Source organism: Oryzias melastigma, linkage group LG23 (genome assembly GCF_002922805.2).
Source record: "Oryzias melastigma strain HK-1 linkage group LG23, ASM292280v2, whole genome shotgun sequence".
In the NCBI taxonomy this organism is placed as follows: domain Eukaryota; kingdom Metazoa; phylum Chordata; class Actinopteri; order Beloniformes; family Adrianichthyidae; genus Oryzias; species Oryzias melastigma.
Genome location: NC_050534.1, coordinates 4,904,796 through 4,919,111, shown reverse-complemented (window position 1 = coordinate 4,919,111; position 14,316 = coordinate 4,904,796). Strand labels below are relative to the sequence as shown.

The 14,316-nt window shown below is 42.5% G+C and overlaps 1 protein-coding gene across 4 annotated transcripts in view; it reads left to right on the top strand.

The window, feature by feature from the left end:
* Nucleotides 1-13,100, top strand: part of ilf3b (interleukin enhancer binding factor 3b) — a 16,529-nt gene extending 3,429 nt beyond the window's left edge. Inside the window, exons 5-18 of one of the 4 annotated variants that reach the window (XM_024286035.1) lie at nt 1,384-1,531; nt 5,548-5,639; nt 6,660-6,755; nt 7,187-7,298; nt 8,487-8,584; nt 8,658-8,769; nt 8,880-8,993; nt 9,518-9,720; nt 9,794-9,961; nt 10,047-10,328; nt 10,827-10,950; nt 11,022-11,069; nt 12,060-12,449; nt 12,528-13,100. In XM_024286035.1, the coding sequence (XP_024141803.1) occupies nt 1,384-1,531; nt 5,548-5,639; nt 6,660-6,755; nt 7,187-7,298; nt 8,487-8,584; nt 8,658-8,769; nt 8,880-8,993; nt 9,518-9,720; nt 9,794-9,961; nt 10,047-10,328; nt 10,827-10,950; nt 11,022-11,069; nt 12,060-12,449; nt 12,528-12,655 (2,115 nt within the window). In that variant the 3' untranslated portion in view covers nt 12,656-13,100. Of the gene's footprint in view, nt 1-1,383; nt 1,532-5,547; nt 5,640-6,659; nt 6,756-7,186; nt 7,299-8,486; nt 8,585-8,657; nt 8,770-8,879; nt 8,994-9,514; nt 9,721-9,793; nt 9,962-10,046; nt 10,329-10,826; nt 10,951-11,021; nt 11,070-11,472; nt 11,974-12,059; nt 12,450-12,527 lie in introns of those variants that run through there. The other 3 variants (XM_024286029.1, XM_024286050.1, XM_024286043.1) reach the window with 3 other exon arrangements.
* Nucleotides 13,101-14,316: the final 1,216 nt, after the last annotated feature.

The window sequence follows — 14,316 nt, the reverse complement described above, 5'->3', positions numbered from 1 at the left end:
ATGAATCAGCTGATCACGTAAGCAGTTGCGATATCTCAAAATGAAAAAAAGAAAGGGAGTGTCCAAAGGAAATTGGACACTGAGCATTGTTTGTGTGAGGATCCCACAAGCATTTGCATTTCCCCTGCACACCCCATGTGTGCAGCATTCGTGTGCTGTCTCTAAGGAGATGCACTTGTACCTCAGTAATGACTAGAGTGCTACGTAAAGGGCACGTACACCATTATCACCTAAAGATGCAGCACCTACAGGTCAACCTTTTTACATGTGTATGGCTTGACAGTATAAGAAAGCTGGACCAAGTGAGTGTGATGTCATCCGTAGGAAATGGCAAACTTCTGGTTCCATTGAAATAAAACCAATTTAGTCACCTGTTAATTACAATACGAACGCTGCCATGTTGGAACCAGTCATCATTAGTAAGCAGTAATTGGTCCGAGTATGTCTAAGTCAACATTTCCATGGCAACCACTCTCGCCAATCAGGAGAGAGCTTGTTGGAAATCCTCGCCCCTTCCACTAAAAACAAGCTACTTGAAATCTGTCAACCAAACATTGGATATGAGACCACATGCTTTGATTGAGGCATGTGATTGGTCAGTTTATGACTTGAACTATAGAAAGAATATCATTAAAATGTGTAGGATTATCGAGAAGATGGTTTTAAGAAAAGCAGTAGATCGAGAATGCATATTCTGACAAATGTGATGACTGAGTTATAGCTATTTATTTCTCTATAGAAGTTTATGGGATTTTGGCTTTATTTTTGGATTTTGCTGAGTACTTCCTGTTTGGAGTCATTCAGTCCAGTTGTCATATACAGTCTATCCTCCATCTATTCCTCTATGGGGCTAGATAACCCAAAAACCAATGGCATCTGTATAGGTCAACCCCATACGATGTGACTAAGGCTTTAAGCTGAAAAGCTTTGATTTTGAATGCTTTTTTAAAATTTATTTATTTTAATGTGACTGTTAAAGTTCTACTCTGTATCCAAAGCTGGACTCTCATTCAACAGCACTGTGTTTGTGTTCACATGGATGTTTTTGTCATTTTGATGGCTCCGCCTCAGTGCTGTGATGGGACCTAAAACCTGAAAGTCCTTTAAAGTGAATGTTGATGTGGAGAAAGTTTGTCCTGAACCTTTTAGGAATCAACTTATTCAAGATATTAGCTAAATCTACAGCTTTGAAAAATGTAATCGTTGTTCAGTGTTGGTGCATCAAGACTACTCTAGGGGCGGCTTTTGAGATGTTCCAGACTTCCTGACTGTTTATCAGAAACAGCTGCCTCCATCACATCTAGATGTGAACATAACACATGAGCTGTTATTGCAGTTTGTCCTGATTTCAGCTAAATAACTTTCTGTAATCTTCCGTCTCAGCTAATAACTGAGGAGAAATACGTAGTAATCCAGGACATCCACGAGGCCAGCATTATCATCCAAAACCAAAAGGAGCCCCCGCTCACCCTCACCATTCACCTGACGTCCCCATTGGTCCGTGAAGAGATGGAGAAGACAGCTGCTGGAGGTAAGCCCCCCACAGAGGAACAGCTCTTCATTTGATTCATTTACGATCTCCTCTTTTCCTGCAGCCAGAAGGCCAGGCAGGCATCAAGGCTAGACAGATATTGTTTATTGGGCCTTCAATGGAGCTAGAGGACGAAGAATGCTGATATTTTAGCTCTGCTGACACTCTCATAGTTCCATGTAATGTAATTGTACATTTTTGATGGCCCAATATACAGTATAGGGCAGGTAGACAACAGAATGCTGAAGACATGGTTTTTAAAGATTAGGTCACCAATGAAATGAAGGCTTACTGAGAATTTAACTAAATGCAAAAAAGAGACCACTGTGTTTGCATGTTTTATCACTGATGATTAACAGTTTGCATTGCAGCAAAAATGAGAAGCAAACCATGCCATGAAGCTGTCTTTGGTTGTTTCACCGACCGCGGGGCGAAGGTCTCCGACGGTCTTTATGCTGCGTTCACACCAAACCCAATTCGTTTGCGTCCACCACTTCTGTTTTGACTCACAGCAAATTCGCTAGTCGAAGTTTGTTTGTAGACCTGCGTGTGGGAGGAGCTATCATCAAAAGCTTTAGCTCTGTCACTGAAGGTCTGAGTTTATGAGCTCATTCAGAGATTCTTAGTGCGGTGAGCTTCACCATCTACTGCAGGATCTGCATCTGAATGATGGACGATTTCAGCTGTACTTCCATCTCTCTGTGACCCAGTTTGAAGACGGAAAAATAAAAACAAGAATAAGATTAGAGGAACTTTTTATATATATGTATGTCACAGAACTTCCTGTCCGGCAAGCGAACTTTCACAACCGGTAGCAACACTTCAATATATTGTGGACTGATCACATTTTTTTAAATTGGAGGTGCAACAATGGTCAATACCTGTGAGGCCTGTGGTTTTGCTAATCTACAAGTTTGCTCAGATAATTTTGTTAAAGGTCAGTAAGAATGTATAAACTATAGCTTAGTATATGCTATCACCATTCACAACCAAAACTGCAAACGTCCTGCTCTGGATCTGGAGGATTTTAGTTGTTCTCCACTGAAATAACTCAAAAACTCTCAATAATGTTCATACATTTCATTAGGAGGTTCACTTTCATTTTACTGTTATACCCGAATGTCCCTCCTCCCTCATTGAAGGATCGCCCTGCTTGTTTTACAGTAGTGCTGCCACTATTTTAATAGTCGACTTATTATTTTTTCAGATCAGTCGACTAATCTGGTTATGCACAAACTGGATGTAAAGCACACATCTCTTAACCATTATTTGCTTTAAAACTAACTAAAAACTAGATATATAGGATTACCTGCAATAGTGCTATAAGCTGAATTTGGTCGCTGAAGATGCTAGTACATTGCAGCAAAAATGAGAAGCAAGCCATGCCATGAAGCTGTCTTTGGTTGTTTGACCTGGCTAGCATTCAGCTGAAATATTAGCTAAACTCTAAATTAGCCTAAAAAAAATTATAAAGCCTAAATTAGCCAAGATAGCTAGCATTCAGCTGAAATATTAGCTAAACTCTAAATTAGCCTAAAAAAAATTATAAAGCCTAAATTAGCCAAAATAGCTAGCATGTAACTGAAATATTAACTAAACTCCTAAGTAGCCCTAAAAACCTTAATAAATGCCAATAAAGCTAGCATAATGCCATTATAACGTTTCACTTTCCTACACTCTGACTCCATAAAATATAAAGTTACAACTAATCGTTGATTAGTCGACTAATCATGGCATCCCTACTCCACAATTAACCCTGCCTTAGTAATTCCCGATTAGCTGGATTGAGTGAGCCCAGTTTCTGATTGACTGAACACACCTGATCCAGGTGAGCAGTAATTACTGAAGCAGGGTTAACTACAAAAAACAAGCAGTTCCTTTTCCTCCAACCCCGTTCCTGCGTCCAGTCCCTCGAATGAGGCGTCTTATCCAGAATTCACCAAATCAAGATGCGTCATTTTGTCATTTCTGAAGAAAGTCTGGATTTGTCCCGTCAGCGCATCTTTTCATTGACTTAACAGCGATACCGGATGCCCCTGAATTGTGCTGGGTGTGAACACAGATTTAGAGGGAGAAGCCCAGGGTTACAGATAACGACGAGAAGCTTTTCAATCGGCCTGCAGGTCTAATGGTTTTTGCATAAATCAGGGGTTGCACTGCCTTCACAAGCAGGCTAGAACCCCCCAATGCGTCATTGAGTATCTAAATCTAAGTGTTCTCGGCTCTATTGAGTGCTGTAAGCGGGGCTGGGCCTTGGCCTTATCCGTATCCCTGCGCTCACTCTTGACGCCCCCTTTGGGGCCTGCTTTTTCCTCTTGAAGCCATCAGTTTTGCTGCAGTGTGGACTCGTTTTTGATACCCACCTTTTGTGCATCTGATATTTTATCTGCCTGTGGTTCCAATTCTGATTCTCTCTGTCAAGCCTTCTAGTTTGTCAATTTTTAGGGATGCTGGACCTTTGACCAACTGGCCGCTCTCTGTCTCGGAAGGGGCAAAGTGCAGTGTACCCAGTTCAGGGCCAAGGGGGAGGGGCTCCACCTCCAGTTAACCCCACAGCAGAAAAGTGGACCTCTCTAACGCAGAAGCTAAAGCAGCGACTTGAGCTGAAGCAACCATGGAGAGACAACCTCCTTTTTTAACGTTGTTGTTTTCATGTTGCCACCACTTTAAACTTTATCGTTAATTATTTAAAGCCCCACTGCGATCATCTTAATCTATTTTCAAAGCATTCTTTTAATTATGATGATGCCGTTTTTTAGCCTAAATGTAGTTTTTTTTGGGGGGGGGTATACTTTCTGCAAAGCGACAGTAGTTCATCAGAAATTTGCCTCAGAGTCGTGGGCGGGACAGGAAGTTTGTGACGCCCCCTACTTCCTGTCACAACCTCAAGCTAACATTAGTGGTGCAACAAAAATGGTGAGGTATATCAGAGCTAGCTGTACAGTTTTAAACCAGATTCCAGCTCAGATGAGGAAAACAAAAACGTTCATGGTAGGGCTGGGTTGATGCAATCAATCAAAGCTTAATAGATCAATAACCAATCCATAAAAGTAGAGATTGATCTATAATGCTAAAGTCCGCTAGCTTGATGCTAACGTTTAATGGAATTTCCCAATGGGCGGCTAATGCTAATGCTCGGTCAAACTGAACATTAATTTCGGACTAAAACTCTTTAAAGGAAATATTTTTTAAGGTAACCATTGTTTGCTCATACTTTCTCCTTCTTCTGGAATAAGGTGTAATGCTATGGCACTAGCTCCACCTAGTGGCCAAAATGTAACTCCTCCAGGAGAGGCAGAACAATTGTTAGGACTTTTCCTTTTGTGAATCCATGTAGCTCTGTGTGCTATTAACAATCTCATTATTTCACTAATACATTTTACAATATGTGAACTGAATCCTATAAATATGAAAATCTTCAAAACATATATATAGATTATTCATGTATTTTTAAACAGATGTGTCTTGATGTGTAAATTAAAAATTGAATTGAGCGCTTCAAAATATTTGAAAAAAAAATTAGAATGGAATTGATTTAATTCAGGAAATTATTGGCCACACCCAGCCCTACTTCTATTTGTCTGCAAGTGGATGCATTAGAATAGAGCAGGGAGCTTGAGTTACAAATAGGATCTTTTTCAAACCACATTTTTTTGTCCGATCCTGATTCACAAAAGAAATACTAAAAATTCCATTTATTTTATGTAACCATAAAAAATTCAACATGTTAAAATGTCAGTTTTCATTGGAGTGGGTCTTTAAGCGTCTGCCCCTCAGGTGCGTTTGTTACCTCACTCCAAACCCCGTCATCGATGGGTTTGAGCAGTAGCTGCCGGGTGGGGACCCGCTTAAACTGGGAGGTTGAGAGGTTGTTTGCTGGTTCTCCAGTGGAGGGGCCCCCTCCCCCTCCCCCTCCTGCCTGTGGTTTGAGAAGGCTGCCTGTGTTCCCCCTGGCCGGCTGACAGAACTCCCCTTGGTCAAACTGTACCTTGTCTTCTTATTCCACCTGCCAATAGAAACGCTTTCAGTCATCGATCCCCCGGATGTTCTGGACAGGCAGAAATGCCTAACTGCCTTGGCATCTCTACGCCACGCTAAGTGGTTCCAGGTTTGAATCTTGACTTTATTTGTCTCTAAACCAGAAGTAGCTTTGAGTTTTTGGTTTCATGCTGTTTGTTATTGTGTTCTTTTCTTTATTTCCTCTGTTGGAGTGTACTCTCAGTAGTATTACACAATGAGCTGGGTGTTGTTTCATAGAGAGCATTTATCATCACACCGCTGCACATTAGCTTTGCTCAGGTTTTTATAACCATAACTTTTGTTTGAAAGGAAAGTGTTGCTCTTATTCCTGGATTTTCCTCCTGTAACTCAGTAGCTGTTTAACTCCAATCAGTCTCATTCACTGTGTCTGGGTGCAATATTTCTGGACTCTCAGTGTTGCTGTGAATGACTTGTTGTTTATTCTGTGCCACATATTTGCAAAGAACCTCATTTAGTCACCGGCGGCTAAACGCTAACCATCTTGGATGAGCCGCGTCCTGCCATCTCACCGTAACCGCTCCATCTTTGCAGCTTCGTAAAGCTAGAGTGTGTGGCCTCCACCTCTCTCACGCTCTTGCCTGTTCATGTTACCATGTGCCCTCCACCCCAAAAAAACAAAAGGGAATATTGCACCTACTTTAAATTTACTCTGCCGCTGACTTACACCTTTCAGTGTTGACCCACACCTTAACAAATCCTCCACGTTACCACGCCAGAGCGGATTTTTCCGTTGTTTCCTTCTCCTCCTGGTCTTTAAACCCAGCGCATGCTCCGCCCCCTTTACATAGAGATGTTTGGCACTCAGTAACAGCACTGTAGATTCTCCTGGTTGGTGATTTAGCCACGAATGGGACTGATCATAAATAAGGAGAGGATCAGACCAGTCTGGATGTGTTCCGATGATCAAACTAAGCCGTTCTAGTCTGTGTGGCTTCATTTTCATTAGTTTTTGGTTGGATGTTGTTCTTGCTTGTTCCATATAGTCTTTAATTTCTTTCTATTTATGTTTTCTTCCGGATTTTTTTAACTGAAACTGTTTGACCACTCCCCCGCCCCACCCCTCCTTCCTCCCTGCTTTTGTTTCCAGGCTAGAGCCAACGGGCTGCGCTCCTGCGTCATCGTCATCCGCATCCTGAGGGACCTGTGCGCTCGCGTCTCCACGTGGGCTCCGCTGCGCGGCTGGGTGAGTTAGGAGCCCCAAAAGTCTGATTTTTAACCTTCCATTTGTGGAGATGAAATGTGGATTTTGTAAAAGGGTGTTTTCTCATTTATTGCAGTTACATAACCCAGGATAGATACAATTTGTGAAGTAGATTTATAGATGTTTTAAGTGTAACTCCTCACCACAACTATAAATCTTCATAGAAAAATAAGTCCAGGGTAATAGAATTTGAAAAACTGGGATCAGGATCTAAGATTTATGGATATTTGGAGAGTAAAGTGAATCTATACAAGAGACATAGAGGAGATTATTATAGACTGCAGCCAATATGGATGCAGAACACGGAAGAAAATCCACAAAACAGCAAAAGCTGAATGTGATATAGCAAGAGAACGCTGTATTAGCAACTGGAGTTTAGACTTTAATGTGGACTGTTGTTTGCTGCTGTGCAGCCTCTGGAGCTGATCTGTGAGAAAGCGATCGGCACAGGAAACCGGCCGATGGGAGCAGGAGAAGCTCTACGGAGAGTTTTAGAGTGTTTGTCTTCAGGAATCCTGTTAGCAGGTGAGCTTTTTCAGCATAATCATTTCCCTTGTTTTTGTTTCAAAGCATTGATCGTATATAGAGAACTGGACTGAGTGAGTGTGACATCATCCATAGAAACTGTTTACTTCTGGCTCCAACCATATTAAGTCGATTCATCACCATTTTTTTATGGTATTGACACCGCCATGTTGGAACCAGACGTCAGTAATCAGTAATTGGTTTGACTCATTGTTTCTATGGCAACCGCTCCACACGTGTCAAAGTCAAGGCCCGGGGGCCGGATCCGGCCCTCCGGGTAATTCTATCCGGCCCTCCAGATCATTTTATTTTATTGTTATTAACGGCCTCATGTTATCTTGCACTTATTTCTAACTTGCAGAATTTTGATAAAATATATTTTATAGAGAGTAAATCATTGAAAGTTGTTTAATCTTAAAGTTGATTTATTCTGAAATAATATTCCTGCCTTTTTATTATTCATAATAAATATGCAGTAATGATTACTGAAAAGTTTACAATCACTATGGTATTAATTTTCTTTACAGATTAATATAAATGATTTGTCGTGGATGCTTTGAAATTTGATTATATCAATGATATTAATGATCCTTAATAGCCTGATTTTATTAAAATTTGATATTAAGTCCTGAACCGGATATTGATAATTCATGTAGAGAAAATGGTCGAGTCGGGGTGGCATTATATAAGTTCGCTTCCTTCCACTCCCTTTCAAGTGATCTCCTTGTGATTCATTAAGTGATATGTTATGTATGTATTATGACCTGATTGCTTGAAATAAACCATTTCATTCATTCATTCATTCATAATTATGTTAAAAACTTAGGGTTTTAAAGTTTTAAAAATGGGCATTCTGCTAGCTTTTTGGACTATTTTGGCATTTACTAAGATTTTTTAGCTTATTTTGGAGTTAAGGTAATATTTCAGCTGTTAGCTGTTTTTACTAACTTGATTTAGTTTTTTAGGCTAATTTGGCATTTAGCTAATATTTTAGCTGGTTATCAGCTTCAGCATTTTCAGCAGCTAAATTCAGCTTACAGCATTCACACTAGCATTATTGCAGGTAATGCTAAATACTTTTAGTGTGATCAATAAATGTTTATCCTTTTCGGCCCGTGATCTAGTGTGTGTTTTGGATTTTGGCCCCCTGTGTGATTGAGTTTGACACCCCTGTTTTTACCGCTACAGAGGGTCCTGGGATTTCTGACCCGTGTGAGAAGGAGGCCACAGACGCCGTGGGTCATTTGAATAGTCAGCAGAGAGAAGACATCACTGCCAGTGCTCAGGTGAGTTCTGTGACTATAAACCATCTCAGAATCCATAGACGCTCCACTGACATGACCCTCTCTCCATTCCCAGCATGCCTTAAGACTGTCTGCCTTCGGACAGCTTCACAAAGTACTTGGAATGGACTCGCTTCCCTCTAAAATGCCCAAAAAGGCTCGAACTGAGCCTCCTATTGGGTACACAGGTAAACGCTGTGCTATGTCCAGAACATAGTTATTACTCGTCACCATGGAGACCAGGAGAATTGTAGTACAAGATCTGAAATATGTTTCTCTGTTCTCTTGTGATGTTTAGTGCAAATCCCACCCAGCACAACTTATGCCACACCAATGAAAAGGCCCATCGAGGAAGAGGAGGGAACAGATGACAAGAGTCCCAACAAGAAGAAGAAAAAGCTGCAGAAGAAATGTAAGGATTCCCGTCCCTCTACTCTGCTGGTCTACAGATGCAAAGTCCCTCTCTGATCATCTTTTGATCGATTGTAAAAGTGTTTCCAGTGATCTTTTCATTATGATTAGGACATTTTTAGAAAAAAACTGTCATTTTTTGGGACATAGTTTCTGCAGGAGTTCATTAGAAATGTACCTGTTGGCTTACAGCTCCTCACTGGTGCAATTAAAACAGAGCAATATCAGAGAGAGATATTCAGACGTACAGTTCTGATCCAGATTCCAGCTCAGACGAGGAAAACACAGATCTGTTTGTCTGCAAGTGGGTGATCAGAATGGAGCAGAAGCTTATGTATTATCTGTCACGAATACGCTCTTTTTCAAACAGCATTTTTTTCCTCTTGAATTTAAAAAATAATAAATGCAATTGTGATATTAATTTTCTGTATATTTGTCCTCCATCGTCAGAAAAATGATAACTCGATTTTTTTAAGAAAATAGTTGATGACTGAATTTTTGGTGTAACTTTTGGATTCTCAGCAGCTGAGGAGAAGGCCGAGCCCCCTCAGGCGATGAACGCCCTCATGAGGCTGAACCAGCTGAAATCGGGTCTCCAGTACAAGCTGATATCCCAGACCGGCCCGGTTCATGTTCCGGTCTTCACTATGGCTGTAGAGGTGGACGGGAAGTCCTATGAGGCCTCAGGTCCATCCAAACGTACCGCCAAGCTGCACGTGGCTGTAAAGGTGAGCGTCCGGTCAGCTTGGGTTTTACTGGATTTGGTTTTGAGGTTGAGCCTAAAGCTGTTGATCATTTCAGGTTCTGCAGGACATGGGTCTGCCCACCGGAGTGGACGTAAAGACCCCTGAACCGGCGATCAAAACCGAGGAGCCGGCTGCTGCCGCCCCTGTGGAAGACGTTAAACCAGTCATAAGTCCCGCCTTAACTCCTGCAGCCCCCAACGCAGAGCAGCCCGAACCCGCAGAGGTGCGGAGACAACGATCCCACCTCTCCGCTCACGCAGCATGCTTTACTCATCTGCTTCTTTCTAACATTTGTTTGTTTCCACCAGACTGCTCGCCAGCAGGGACCAATTCTGACCAAACATGGCAAGAACCCCGTCATGGAGCTGAACGAGAAGAGGCGGGGCCTCAAGTACGAGCTCATCTCGGAGACCGGCGGCAGCCACGACAAACGCTTCGTGATGGAGGTGGAGATCGACGAACAGAAGTTTCAGGGCACCGGATCCAACAAAAAGGTGGCCAAAGCCTACGCGGCCCTGGCTGCCCTGGAGCGCCTTTTCCCAGAAGGCTCAGCGCCTGAGGCCGTTAAGAAGAAGAAGGGCCCGCCCATGGTAAGGACTGCAGTCAACATTTGAACTAATTCATGTAGTTTACAATGAGAGACATGAGCACGTCTCAGTGCAGAGCGTTACCAGGTCGTTCCTCCATTCATGAAGGCGACGACTTAAATACAGTCGAGATTGTTTAGTTTAAGAAAGATTGTGGTGTTTGAGGTGATTGGAAACCGTTCCGAATGAACCACTTTCTTCTGCTGTTGTGTGGTTGGATGTTTCTTTAATTTCCTTTGTATCAATCCATAAAAGTAGAGATCGATTTAGCACATAAAGCTAAAGTCCGCTAGCTTGATGCTAACATTTAATGGGATTTCCCATAGGACGGCTAACGCTCGGTCGACCTTACTGGAGCAACAGAATGAGAGACGACTTCACACATTTCACCTTCTGGGGGTTCATTTTAGAACATAACTGTGAACAGAGATACGCTTTGCATTACATTTTTCTTTGATTTGAGTTTGATTTGAAGTCGCGTGTCAAACCTCTCCCCTGTAGCACCCTCCACCGTTCGCCATGATGGGGGGCGGGGATCCAGGTGTGCCCCGGGGCAGAGGAAGAGGAGGGCGCGGCCGTGGAAGAGGCAGAGGCTTCAACAATGGAGGCGGCTACGGACAGCCAGGTGACGACTCGACCCAGCTGATGCTGGTGCTGTTTCAGGATGTCGGTACTGAGCATGTGTTCCTGTCTCAGGTGGCTTTGGATCTTACGGTTACGGGAACAGCTCCAACTCTGGCTACAGTGAGTATCAGTATCCGTCCTGGTTTAGCTGTGATGTCTGCGGTTGGACGCCGCTCTCCAGGAAATGCGATCTTTTTGTTTTTGTTCTGTGGAGGCCGTGTAAAGCTGCAGCTCGCTGCGACAAGCAGCCATTTTACATTTCTCTGCTTGAAGCCACAGGACTGAATGTGATTGTTGACAAGCCTCCTCTTGTGAGCACCTCCTTCCCTCCTCCTGCCAGCTTGTTCTGAGGACTTGCCTACCTGAGCGTGACAGGAGCAGAGAAATCTAAAAAAAAAAAAAAAGAAGAAGTTCCGATAAATCTGACCTGACGTGTCGCTGCCATCTTTTTAAGGCAGAACATTTTTCCGCTAAAATCTAATTGATAATTTTTTTTCCTTCTCTGCCCTGTCTCACTCTTTAGGTGACTTTGTCTCAGACTGCTATGGCTACCACGAGTTTGCAACATAGACTCCCCCAGGCTTAGAAAGCGAAAAACTGTCCCGTAGAGAGGATTAACATGGACAAAATACTCATTAGTGTTCCAGCAGAACTCCTTCACCGCCGCGCCCCGGGACGGCAGCGACCGCACGCTCTTTCCACTTTCATCATGCATGTCGCCCCAGGACGGCCTCTGTGTCTGTGGATTCGGGGGCGTCTTCTTCACCGATAATGGAGGACCTTTTGGATCAAGCTCAGCTTTCCTCTCCTGCTTTTTTATTTCCTAGATATTTTTCCTCCTTTTTGTCATTTTGGTACACCCCGCTTCAGAGGAGAGGTGCAGCTTTCATGCAGAAGCGGCTGCTGTGGTGTCTGCATCACTGTGCATGAGGCTCCTGTGCAGCATGGATCTGGGAAAACTGTTTTAGTTGTTTTTATATTTGTCCTTGTGTTTTTTGTTTTTTAATAAATGTGACATTCATTACTTCTACTGTGTGTAGTTTTTTAGAATTTAGGAATAGTTTGTGGTTAACATTTGCTTTTTCTGAGTCTCTTTCTGTTGTCCCTCAGATTACAGCGGTGGGGGTTCAAACGGAGGCGCCGGGGCGCTGAGCAACCTGCCAAGCGGACCTCAGCTCGGCGCCGCACAGGGATCCGCCCCGGACTCCTACGCTTCCTTCTACCAAGGCTACTCTCCTGCTAACAAGCCGCAGAAGAAGAAGCCCCCCATTCCCAGAGGTGGGAAAGCCCCCTTCCCTGGCCCTCCAGGAGGTGGCGCCGGACCAGCGGCGGCGTACCAACCCAGCGGGCCGCCGGGTTTGGGCTCGTATAATCAGTACGGGCAGGGGAAGAAGAGCTTCGGCCAGAACCAGGGGGCGGCGAGCGTTTACCCCTACAGCACGGCTTACCCGAGCCAGGTGACGGGGGGGGCCGGGAGCAACCAGGACTACAGCTACGACGGTGAGGGGGCGGGGTTTCTTTCTACTTCACCAACAGTTTTTATTTGGTTTAATTTACATTTTTCTGCCTTTGTTTCAGGTTTCAGCAGCCAGTCCGCCTACAGCTCACAGGGGGGCGGAAACCAGGGCTTCGGCCCCAACCACGCTCCGTACCACAACACCGGCTACGGCAGAGGCGACGGCGGCATGAACTACCAGTACAGATAGACGCCCCCCTCCTTCCTGTAGCATCGGCGAATCCAAAGAAAGGCGCTGGCCGTGCTCTGTGGCGTTTCCCTGCAGGTTCCTCCATGTTTGTGTCCTTCACACGAGGCTGCAGACCAGAGTTCTGTCTTAGTGGTCTGCTCCGTGATTCTTAACGTTCTGTCATATTTAACTTGTTTTCTCACCCACAGCTCTAAATGTGAAGAAATGTTATTTTTTGTTTCTTTTTAAAAAGAGGGATGCCACGTTTTCCCCTCGGATGAAACTACTCGCAAAATGCTGTAAATAACTTTTATTTGTTTTGAAGCGTTGCCTGTGATTCTGGCTCATTTTTTTAATGAATCTGATGTTGAACTCTTAGTTCGGACGTTTCTGCACAGTGGATCCCATGGAGTGTTGCTGTTCATGTGTTTGTATTAATAAATGATTTTTATTTTAGATTCTGAGATTCCGTTTCCAGCATTTTGTCTAATTAAAAACATGTCTGTCATCACTTAAAATAGCATTTTAAAACCTAAAAGCCACTTATTTTATCAATTATAATTTAAATATAAAGCACGAAAAAAAAAGAAGCATTTCTTTACATGAGTTTATCAACCTTAAGAGCCTTTTTGGCCCTAAACACAACAGTTAAAATGACACTTTAGAGCCCCACTTCCTATAAGAGTTAGACTTTCTTTATAAATTTGTGTTAATTATGTAAATTTTTGTAACATTTTACTTATCTTTACCTTTAAACAGGGCTCCTGTAGGGTCTTAAAAACTCTTAAAAGCATTAAATTTAGGAATTTGAAATGAATACTTTAAAAAGTCTCGAATGTTGATATCTGAGCCTTAAAAATGGTGGTGCTTGAAACGTCTCCATTTCACATTTCATCTCCAAAAATACATTTGTTAAACTAAGATTATTTTGATCAAATTACTCTGTAAATAGACAAAGGAAACCAGTTAGACAATAATATGCAGGGGAAAAGTGACAGAAGGGCTCTAAAGCACAATGACAGACCACAAACAAGATAAGTTACAGCTTTGGTCAAAAAATGGTAATAAATTAATAAAATGGGACTGAGACTAAGAAATTGGCCTTAATTTTTGACATTAAAAGTTCTTTAAATTTAACTTGTAGGAACATTGTTTAAATAAAAATTGGCTTTCTAAGTGAAACATGAATTTACTTTATATTTTTAACTGAAATACAAATAGGAACAAAGCAGACAAATGACAGCAATCAAATTGACAAATTGTCTATTTTTTTGGCAAAATTATAGGGTGAAACAGTGAAAGGCTGCAGACAGGCTCAACATGTATTTCAAAAAAGATGGAAATGAATACCTCAAAATACTAAAAACGTAATCTCTTCCAACTTGAGGAAAAGCTACATTTTGTTAAATAAAATACACTTCTCACGAAAATTAAAGGAGCACTTTAAAGAAGGACAGTGTCTCAGGAACAAAAGGATGCCAAGTCTTTTAATAGAAACAAAAGTTTTCAGCCTACAGAGGCTCAGTTGTGTAGACACCATAAAATCAGAGTGAAATGAAGATGTGGCAGACTAGTTCATTTTTTCCAAAACTTCATTTCTTCAACTCAAAATGCTTTCCAGTATCTTGTGTGGCCCCCACCAGCTTGTATGCATGCTTGACAACGTGGCAGCATGCTCCTAA